The sequence below is a fragment of the Morone saxatilis genome, unplaced genomic scaffold (genome assembly GCF_004916995.1).
Source record: "Morone saxatilis isolate NCDOM2014 unplaced genomic scaffold, NCSU_SB_2.0 Contig6, whole genome shotgun sequence".
In the NCBI taxonomy this organism is placed as follows: Eukaryota; Metazoa; Chordata; class Actinopteri; family Moronidae; genus Morone; species Morone saxatilis.
Genome location: NW_023340206.1, coordinates 10,437,525 through 10,446,145, shown reverse-complemented (window position 1 = coordinate 10,446,145; position 8,621 = coordinate 10,437,525). Strand labels below are relative to the sequence as shown.

Below are 8,621 nucleotides of genomic sequence, written 5' to 3'. Positions count from 1 at the left end.
AATATATCAATTATATAATATAACATCTATGTGTATTAATTAAGATATATTACATCTCATCTGCTAGTTTTAACATCATGCCTGTCTTTCCTAACATTTGAATTATCTTTTTGAGAAGGAAGGAACAACTTGTCTCAACTCTGCGTCTTACGCTTTGTTTAATTGATGGACTCTCTGCTTTTTGCTCTATCAGGTAGTGCTCTGGTATTGGTGGAGAATCTGCATTAGATTGATTTGTTCTTCTTATAATTTTACATTAAGCGGGAATCCCAGCGTTTGCGCTGCAGACTGTGATCTTGGCACAGTCTTCTACACTGAATACTCCAGTATGTTTTTACAAAACGTTCAAATGTACCTTTCTTTAACTGGGAAAAAATTCTCCTCAGTGGTGACTCGAGAGCATAATCAGAGTATCAGGTTTTTCCTCCTCCTAGTGCTCCCAGTGGCCATTTGAAAACAACCAATCAGAAGCAAAGAAAACGACTAGTTACTTGCTGAGTTCAGTTTTTCTAGGGCCAAAATGTCAAGGCACTAATAGTTACAAAATTTATGCAAAAAGTTACCCGGCGCTTTAAGCGTTTCAAACTGCCAAATGCAACTGCATACTTCTCTTTTCTTGCTTTCCATACAGCTACCACCATAACAAATACTGTAATTGCAACATTTGTAACAACTAAGTGGAATTCCTCATGGCTGAATCGTGTCAGAATTGACAGAGGTATAACATTTGCACAGCTGTGGATACACTTGCAGGAATGTGGCAAGCATGCTCCTCTGCACGGGGTCAGCACGTCTGATACCCTTGTTATCACTTGTCATGTGCACCAACATTGTGGAGCCTCCACCAATATGTGCCCGTGCAGCCAGTCCCAAGATTCAAGTCCTTTTTCATTGTTGCATTGGCAACATTGTCAGTCAGCGGAGGCTGAGGCTGGCTGAGTCCTCGCTGTAGCGCAGCCAGGGTTCAGCATCCAACCTGTGGTGGGCCTTCCTCTGCTGCCATGTCATCCCCTCTCTTCACTTCTATCGACCATAATATAATCAAAAAACGCCAAAAAATATAATACACAGTCGTAAGGCTGATTGCCAAAGGATTTTTATCTCAGGTGTCTGAGCAGTGGAGAATCAATAAAGTAACGCCTGTGCATGGACACTGGTCTCATTCAATAACACACACTCGGGCATCATCATATTCACTAAATTGACTTCCAGGTGTTAACGTTATAATTTGTTCATTGCGCTGTGTCGATAAAGAAGACAATGGTTCTTTTATTTCTAACAATGCATCAAAATTGTGTAAAATGTAAAAACTCAATACGTTCTAGATGGGACAACTGTCCTTGTAATGCCGCACAATAACTCTAATAATTAATATTTATTTCCAGGCAGTAGGGATAGGCGATATTATTTCTAGCTATATTATTAGCATTATGTTATTGTTTATAGTATTTTTCATGTTATTTAGTATATATTTCAGTGTATATTAGGTATTATTTCAGTGTATTATTATATTATTTCATTGTTATTATTAATAATATTCATGGTATTATTAGATTGTATTTCGAGTGTATAGTATTTATTTCAGCTGAAGTGAGCTTATTTAGGTGATTATTAACGACCGAAGTGTTATTATAAATACTTTCAGTGTATTATTATATTTATTTCTCATGTGTATTATAGTAACTTTGCGAGAATTAGGATGTTTCAGGTAGTATTAGTATTTATTTCAGTGTATAATAAATAGTGTTCAGTTAGTAGATAATATGACAGTTTCTGCAGTATGATGTATTAAGTATTGATTTCTGTAGAGGCCATAGGTTATGTAGGAGCGTTTTCGAGTGGCACAAGCTGTTTCTATTTGCAAAGACTGGACCATGCCAGTGGTTTATCTGTAACAAGTGCTTCACTTAATTTTTTTTGTGTTGATAGGCAGAGCTTAGAGTATCTTTTAGAATATCAGTGTGCGGAATGCTGACTGCCGATATATGTGTTATACAGATAAACTTACCCGAAAGAATGTACCATCTTATGTTAATAAGTAAAATTATTTTCTAAGTATAAATTTGACGTTCAGTAATTCTTAACTTTATTTATTTTCAGTGATTTATATTTTTTAGAGATTATTCTTTTCATGTTAGTCAGTTTAATGAGTAAGGTGATATTCAGTGTAATATATTAGTTTAAATAATCCTATCTATTTAATTTAATGTCGAGCTGATTTTGGATCTGAGTTAGGAGATTAAGGTATATATTTCAGTGATAAATGTTTATTATGTATATGTTGTTCATTGTTTGTTTATTTTTTATTAAGCTTTCTAATCAATTCACTTCAACGATGAATACAATTAATAAGTATTCATTTTCAAAGTATTTATTTGAGTATAAATGTGATTTAATCAGTGGTTGTTATTATTAGATATGTAATTTTCAGTGTATTAATGAGTTAAATATTATTTCGCAATTTGGTCCTTTTCGATGTTATTTAGTTAAAATTTTTTGTAGTTAACAATTCATATAGATAAATCCAGCTATCAAGTCGTTTATATTAGAATTATTTATTTTCAGGGATGTTATCCTTTTAGATAGTATAATCAGGATAGTCATGTATTTAGTATTTTTGTATTTCATCTCCACGTTTGTAGCTTATTGTATTTAGTTATAAGTATTTTTGGCAAAGGTCAAGATAGTGTTCACTTAATATAGTTATTGTCAGGTATATATTTGTGTCACTTTGATGATTAGAGATAATATATAAATATATAATATAAAATTAATAACAGTGTATTATTAAATATATTATCTCCTGCTAGTTTAACAGTCATGCTGTCTTCTCCCATAAGAGTTTGAATTAGTCTTTTTGGAAGGGTAAGAAAACTTGTCTCAACTTTCTAGTTTGTTTATTGACTGGACTTCTGCTTTCTTGCTCTAAGTATGCTCTGTGTTGGTGGGAATCTGAATTGATTGATTGTTCTTTTATAATTTTAATTAAGAGGGGAAGCTGGCCCAGCTTTGCTCTGCAACTGTGATTTGGACAGTTTCTATGAATCTCAGTATGTTTTTACAAAACTTAAAATGTACCTTTTTAACTGGGAAAAAATTCTCTCAGTGGTGATGAGAGATAATCAGGTAAAATCAGGTTCCTCCTCCTCCTAGTGCTCCCAGTGGCATTTGAAAACAACCAATCAGAGCCAAGAAAGATAGCTTGATTGCTGAGTCTCATTTCTAGGGACCCAAAATGTCAAGATATAGTACAAATTTATGACAAAAAGTTACCGCTTTAAGTTTTAAACTGCAAATGCAATGCAACTTCTCTTTTTGCTTTTCATACAGCTACCACATAACAAATATGAATTGCAACATTTAACAACTAAGTGGAAATTTCATGTGAATGTGTCAGAATATGCAGAGGTACTAAACATTTGCAGCTGTGATACACTGCAGGAATGTGCAAATGTCTCTGCAGGGTCAGCAGTTGATACCTTGTTACATTGTCATATCGAACAATTTGAGGCTCCACCAATATGTGGTGCAGCAGTCCAAGCTTCAAGTCCTTTTTCATTGTTGCATTGCAACATTGTAGTCAGGAGGTGAGGCTGGCTGAGTCCTCGCTGTAGCAGCCCAGGGTTCAGATCCAACTTGTGGCCTTTTGCTGCATGTCATCCCCTCTCTCCCCACCTTTCCTATCACCATTAATCAAAAACGCCCAAAAAATATAATAACATCGTAGTGATTGCAAAGGATTTTTATCTCAGGTGTCTGACCAGTGAGAATAATAAAGTAAGTGTGATGGGACATGGTTTTAATAAACAAATGGGGTAATATTACTAAATGATTCCAGGTGTTAACGTATAACTTTGTTCATTGTGTTGATAAAGAAGACAACTGGTTCTTTTTTTTCTAACAATGCATCAAAAATTGTGTAAAACTGTAAAAAGTAATAGTTCTGATGGGACAATGTCCATTGTATGCCGCACAATAATTAATAATTAATAACAATAAGTGTAACAAAAAGAAATGTCAAGTCAAGACGAATTGTTTTTATGTCTTTATTAAACCAATATCTAACCATTTACAAAGATCAAAATTCACATACTCTAGGCACAGTTTCTTATTTAGTGCTGTGCACGATTGTCCAAAGTAAAGCAAAAAAGGAAGAGAAAAAAACACAAATTGCACATCCACAGTTTGAAGAAATAAAGTTAAAACAAAACAGACACATAGAGGTATGAATGGGTATGAGAATGAGCATATTTATGAATATTTGTGATTATTGGTGTACGTTGTGTTCTGTATTTTGGAGTGAATTCCCGTCATTTACTGTCAACACACAGAAATGAACACAATCCCAAGTAATCAGTAGTCAAACAAATAAATTACAGAGAATACTGACAAACTGACAAAAACCTTTCAAAGAATTCATATTTATCACAAACAAAACAAGACAAATCATGGTCAAAAGCAAAGGATCAAAAGATAGTTTAACTGCCAAATTGTGGGAAAAAACTGTAAAGCATTTTTTTTCCGTTCTGTTGTGGACTGAAATATGGTTTGAAATATGGTTTGAAATTGGAATAAAAACTTGCCTGAATACCATTTTTACTGTCGGATGAATGTGTAAAGAATTGTATTAAGATTAAGTTGTGTTTAAAAAGCTGCATTTTCAAAAGTAACATAAAAAGACTAACAATAACTTAACTGTATGATGACCCGAATACATAACCCAACATTATGTACTGATAGCTGAGAATAAATGCAGTGTACAATGAAACTAATACGTTCTTATGTGCCCAGTATACAGTATATAACTGTAAAGCAAAAAAAATGAGTGAAAAGTGAATACAATTCTGCAACCTAAAGCCTCTTTGTTCCAGAAATTATTCCAGCCATGTCATGATATATTGTATGTGGACGGATATAAGAATAAATGCACAATGTAAACATACAAGAATTATGACAACTGAGATATTTGTATTTTTTTTAACCTCTGCTCTCCAAAACCAAAAGCATTCACAAGAAACTTTCTCCTTACATATCATAACCAATGACTGAGACTCCACTGATGTATTTAAATGCAGATGTAATGCACAGCATTCAATCATTGAAAACCATTTAACTTGACCTACATTGTACCTTTTCTTTACCACAAATATAGTAGAAAATTACCATCAATACGTCATTACTGTCGCCTTTGTTTATGCACATTTCTTACATTGGGTACAATAAGTACCCAGAAAATGTGGAGTGGACATATTGACCAGCATAAAGTCCTGCAGCCTGGTCAGATGGCAGCTGTATATTTACAGTGTCTCCATTTCGTAACGGGAGTACAGCACTCCCTGATGCCTGATCCAGCAAGCCCTTTTTGTATTCATCATATGTGTACATTACTGGCTCATTGTTCTTCATCAGTGCCACCCACACATTACCCCCCTTGCAGTGGACGTGGTAAGCAAAGTAGTAGATCCCTGGTACGCTACAGGTGAAAATACCGTTTTGGGGATTGTAGTCCTGATTGCCATTGTGCAGGAGTTTGTCAAAGATGACAGGAGAGCCAACAGGAGGGAACGGATTTGTGAGCTTAGCTGTGAACGCAGGCATCTCCAGGCCGTTTCCACTAATTTCGCCTCCGTTCTTTTGTTTCTTGTAACCTTGGCCGTTGTATGGACCACTCACAGGGAGGATCTGTCCGAGGTCAGGAGATGTAGCAGGTAGCCCTGGAGGACCAGGGGGTCCAGGTGGTCCTGGTTGCCCTGGAAGTCCAGAGGGGCCACTTGGGCCAGTGTTACCTTGAGGACCAATATGACCCGGGAGTCCTGGCTTTCCCTCACCAGGATAGCCTGCTTTACCAGGTAGACCTATTTCACCTTTTTGCCCTGGAAGCCCAGGAGGTCCAATTGGTCCCCCTGGTCCTGTAAGCCCTGGAATACCTTGTGGTCCCTGGTGGCCTTTCTCTCCAGGTTGCCCCCCCTCTCCTCTTGGTCCAGGTAGTCCTCCACTTCCAGGGGCACCAGGCGAACCCCTCATACCAGATTCTCCTTTGGGGCCAACAGGCCCTTGAAAACCTCTTGGTCCTGGTTGTCCACCTGCTCCTGATAAACCAGGCTGCCCTGGAAGACCTGGAGGCCCTATTTCACCCTTCATTCCTGGATATCCTTTTTGTCCCCCAACACCATCCTCTCCCTTTTGCCCTGGGAAGCCAAGACTACCGGGAGGCCCTATTGGACCTGGTGGGCCAGGCATACCACTAGGACCTGTCGGACCAATGACCCCAGGAAGACCTCCATGACCTTTATCACCTTTTAGACCTGGAGGTCCAGGGAGACCAGCATGTCCCTTGTGACCCTTAGGTCCTGGAAACCCTGGTTTACCATAGCCTGGCAAGCCTGGACCCCCTGGTAAACCAGGAGGGCCCAGTTCACCTTTCCCTCCAGGGATCCCTGGTTGCCCTCTGAAACCATCTTTTCCTGGTTTTCCAATTCCTGGCAAGCCTGGTGGTCCTGGTTGCCCTCTTTCACCAGGTGGCCCTGCCAGCCCTGGCTCTCCAGAAGGACCAGGCTTTCCTGGTATCCCTGGCTGTCCAGGGAGACCATTCAGACCAGGTTTACCAACTCCAGGGTTGCCCACATGTCCAGGTGGCCCTGGTGGTCCGTTAGGTCCTTTTAAACCTGGAAAACCTGGAAAACCAAGTCCTTTGTCCCCCTTAGGGCCTGGAGGACCAGGAAGTCCAGGAATTCCTTTTAGGCCAGGCTCACCTGGCTGACCTGTGTGTCCAGGCAACCCCTGACCTCCTGCTTTTGAAATCCCAGGGAGTCCAGGGGGACCTGGGAGCCCTTGAGGCCCAGGAAGTCCAGTTGGTCCTTCACCACCACCAGGACCAAGGTCACCTTTTGGTCCTGGTAATCCTGGTCCTCCAGGTTTTCCTGGCAATCCTGGCATGCCAGGTTTTCCAATTCCTGGGTATCCTTGAGGACCAGGAGGCCCCGGCTTTCCTGGCATACCTGGCATTCCCTGGCCTGGTAGGCCAGGGGGGCCTTGTGGTCCTGGTGGCCCTGTTGGTCCTGGGGGGCCCTGTACTCCTTGTGGTCCCTCTCTGAGACCTTCTCCTCCAGGACCAGAGGGAGGTGGACCTTTAGCCCCTCTGGGGAATGTTTGTCCTGTGAAAAAGAACATTTCACTACATCAATCAACACTGAAAACAGATCCATCACAAATGGTCCTGATGTGATCTGATATCCATTTATTTGTGTTATCAAGAAAACTTAAAACACAAAAGACCCTATCTACAGCCAGTGTTTGGTTTGTCTGTTCTGAGCTACTTTACAAATATGGCGTTTCAACATGGTGGCCTCCATAGAAAAGGCCCTTTAATCAGGAGCTTGTCTGTCCATTAGTTGATCAAAAGTTTCTTTCTTCTACTTCAGCTAAAGATTGGTATACATATATAAAATGATTGTAAACTACACAACTAGATTGTAGCACTATAATATATTTTATCCTACTGTTAACTAATAAAAGCAACCAGTTATGTGTCAAAAATGTAATCCAATAACAAACAGCATATAATGTTTGTAGTTTAAAGACTTGAATACAATAAAGAACTTCATAACTTCTTTAACAACCATCAACCACCCAAACTGACTTTGGTACACATTTTCAGACAATAATAAAAACATAATTAATTGTCTGACCAGTAGTATATTAGTTAAATTACTTATCGAATCAAGAATAACATATAGCAGTTTTCCACGAGTTGACCTCACCTTTGCCATCAGTCAGTGGTCTCTCTTTGCCCATCTGTAAAGGCAGCTGAGGAAGCTCTTTCCCATACTGAGGCAGCAATGGCCCTTCTTTGCCATAAGGCAGGTGTGGCATCTCATTCCCCATAAACTGTTGTTGAGGATACCCATCATTGTACTGTGGCAAGGGCTGGTGCTGTTGAGGCGGCTGTTTGTGTCCATAATATGCCCCACCATGGGCGAGGCGTGATAAGCACAGCTGGGACACTGTGATGAGCAGATAGAAAGACTGGAGGGGTACAGCCACCATTTTCTGCAGTGGAGAAGAAAATAAGTAAACATGTAACACAGTGTCGGATAGTATGGAAGTGTAAGTAGAACATTATTTGTATCTGTATCTGTTCAACCAACTGAATTATCTGTATTTGTATTTATTTTCAGAATGGGCGTTGCCTAAACCAGAGGTGGATGGGACTAACCGTAAAATGTATGGATATTGACACATTTTACCCTCCTACTAGTAAAAAGGTAGGCTACATTTTCTGCACCGGATACTCTCTTGCAACTCCTAACTAATGGAGAATTTGTTTTAATTTAATTAAAAATGTAAAGTTTTGAGAGACATTTGAATTAATGATCGGTGGTTGCTGACAAAGAAATCTGTATGATTGTCTTGCTCTGGTAACTGATTAAAGACAATGCAGTAAACCCAAAAATGTGGCTTAAAATTTCCATTTCGAAAGCTATAAATGTCACAGATGTTTTGATCGTGATCCATATTAATCTGTATTAAAAATCTGTGTGGGATGAGAGAAATTTAAAGAGGTTGCTAATCAGTAGGGGAAGTTTTGGGGGATGGCACAGTACCCAAAGAGAAGACCAATT

At 39.1% G+C, this 8,621-nt stretch overlaps 1 protein-coding gene across 1 annotated transcript in view; it reads right to left on the bottom strand.

Moving 5' to 3' along the window:
• Positions 1 to 4,032: 4,032 nt before the first annotated feature.
• LOC118339813 (collagen alpha-1(VIII) chain-like) overlaps positions 4,033 to 8,621 on the bottom strand; it is an 18,831-nt gene continuing 14,242 nt past the window's right edge. The window contains exons 3-4 of the mRNA XM_035677579.1: positions 7,761 to 8,049; positions 4,033 to 7,154 (exon numbers count right to left, since the gene is read on the bottom strand). Of these exons, the coding sequence (XP_035533472.1) occupies positions 5,206 to 7,154; positions 7,761 to 8,046 (2,235 nt within the window). The 5' untranslated portion in view covers positions 8,047 to 8,049 and the 3' untranslated portion in view covers positions 4,033 to 5,205. The remainder of the gene's footprint in view (positions 7,155 to 7,760; positions 8,050 to 8,621) is intronic.